Here is a 2331-nt window from a genome sequence, read left to right as displayed (position 1 = left end):
ATTAATGACAGATTTTTCATTTTTGGGTGAACTAACCCTTTAAGAGTTTGATTTAAGTTTGACTAAAACAATTATTTGCCTTTTTAAAATGTTATGTAAATGCTTTAAGTCAGACTGAAACTGTAGCAAAATTGAAATTGACTGCAAAATTCGGACTAACATATATGCACTACCATGCAATGGTTTTGAGGCAAATAAATACCTTTAAAGACATTTATAATGTTACAAACGTTTTCTATTTCAAGTGAATTCTGTTCTTTTGAACTTTTTATGTATCACGGTTTCCACAAAAAATATTAAGCAGCAAAACTGTTTTCAACATTGATAATAAGATTAAATGTTTCTCAAACACCAAATCATTAAGAATGATTTCTGATGGATCATGTGACTCTGAAGAATGGAGTAATGACTGCTGAAAATTCAGCTTTGCAATCACAGGAATAATTTACATTATTAAATGTTTTCAAATAGAAAACCGTTCCAAAAACATAAAAAATCTCCAAACTTTCTCCAAACATGTTGTGTAGATGGGGCAAATATCATCTCGTGATAAAAAGTTACTTTCTGACACTGTTTTCTTTTACATTTGCAGAGTCTATGCTCAATCTGCCATATTACATGCCAGAGCCCAAAAGTATTGACCAGTTCTTCAAGAGAAGACCTCGTCCAGAGGGTCGTGCCATGGCTTTGCTTAAGTATGAGATCAAGTTTATCACTAATGAACTAATTTATCTCCTGTATACATTCATACAGTGGAAATAACCAATATAATCTTTTTTTTTCACTTGCCCTCAAGGTCTGCCAATTACCAGGCTTGTATTTTAGAGAGCACTACACAATCACCTCCAGATCAAGCCACAAGATCTCAGCACATGCCTGAGCAGGACTCAAGCCCTCCAACAGAATCATCTCTGGATAACCAGTCCTCCACTATATCCCTACCTCTAGCAGACACAGCCACCAGCACTCATCAGGACAATCGTACCAATGATAGCGACTCACAGACCTCAAACGAAGCAGAAGTAGAACATGACATAAGCACTGATGAACCCAAACCTGTGGGTCAAGAGAAAGAAACTCCCATTGAGCAAGAAACTGAGGGAGCTAAACGTCCAGAAAAGGACCAAGTAAAGCAACAGGCCTCAGTTGATCAAGCCCAGACTGCTGCTCAGATGCTCAAACCTCGCAAGGATAAACTAGCCAGACTAAAAGAGCTTGGTCTAGATCCTCCTCCTGTGGCGAAGTTGTGTGCAGATGATGGGGCTTTTGTCCAGCTGGAGCCACCTCAGGAAAACCCAGGTGAGATTTTTGGATTATAACTTTTTAAATGTCCTTCACCCTTTTCCACAGTTGATGATTGATTTTGTGTGTGTGTGTGTGTGTGTGATATAGCTCTGAAAGCACTACAAGAACGCTTCATGAAGCACATCCAGCCTGCTCCTCGCCCTAAAAGAGAGCGCACATTGCAGCTTAATGTGGTGAGGAAAGATAGTGCCCCCTCAGGACAGGAAGAACTGCACTCTGAATCAATCACAATAACTGTCAATGAGGGAGAGGATGAACCTGCAAATGTCAAACCAGGTACAGTCACTATTTTTATCACAGCGCTTTGCGCACAGCAGTTTTAATATGTGTATTCATTATTCCTTGTTTGCATTTTTGTAGGAGAGAAACTGGTACTGTTGAAGTCTCGCTTGCAACAAGCCATGGCCATCCGCAGGAAGGAGGAGAGGGAGCGCAGAGCTGCTCTGCATCGTCTTGACAACGAGGATTGTGAGGAAGAAGAGGAAGCAGAGATGACTGAGTCAGAGGATGAAGAGGTACTAGAAATTGGCATTACTTTTGGGTGTTCTTGTGTAATAATTTCTCCAGATCTACTACTCTTTAACACAACTTTTCTCATTTTATAGTCATCAGTTTAAAATTTTTTTTTTCCCATTCCTTTTTTTAGGGTGTTGATGAATTGTTGGGGGATGGTGGTGATGAAGAGGAGGGAGAAGAGGTGGTGGACAAAGAGGAAGGTGAAGATGACATTTCAACGAAAACATGCCCCTCCCCAGGCTTCAAAAGTCCCTCTCCAACTCCAACGGACACTGATGGAACATTGATGCTTTTTGCCGGCAACTCCTGTTCCCGCACAGGGTATGTGTATGTTTCCTAATTGGGCTGCAACACACTCTGTAGTCCATACTAACTGAATGTCTTTTTCTGTCCAGGGATGGAGTAAGAAGATTAGGCACATCTGGCCATGAAGCTGACAATAAAATGGGTGAGTGCGTATGGATATTAATATGATGTTGCTAAAAAGAACATTATTTTGTGTATTTGGTG

At 40.3% G+C, this 2331-nt stretch overlaps 1 protein-coding gene across 1 annotated transcript; it reads left to right on the top strand.

Annotated features, from left to right (window-relative positions):
• Positions 1–588: 588 nt before the first annotated feature.
• Positions 589–2269, top strand: LOC107683241 (claspin-like; the record flags this gene model as incomplete). The annotated part of the gene is made up of 6 exons (XM_016479306.1): positions 589–695; positions 797–1299; positions 1393–1581; positions 1666–1820; positions 1952–2142; positions 2217–2269. Coding segments are annotated over exons 1-6 (1189 nt in total), but the record flags the coding sequence as incomplete, so codon positions are not given.
• Positions 2270–2331: the final 62 nt, after the last annotated feature.

The sequence above is a fragment of the Sinocyclocheilus anshuiensis genome, unplaced genomic scaffold, assembly GCF_001515605.1.
Source record: "Sinocyclocheilus anshuiensis isolate Anshui unplaced genomic scaffold, SAMN03320099.WGS_v1.1 C33069911, whole genome shotgun sequence".
NCBI classification, from domain to species: domain Eukaryota; kingdom Metazoa; phylum Chordata; class Actinopteri; order Cypriniformes; family Cyprinidae; genus Sinocyclocheilus; species Sinocyclocheilus anshuiensis.
Note: the sequence above shows the minus strand (reverse complement) of the source record. Positions and strands in the feature narration are given on the sequence as shown.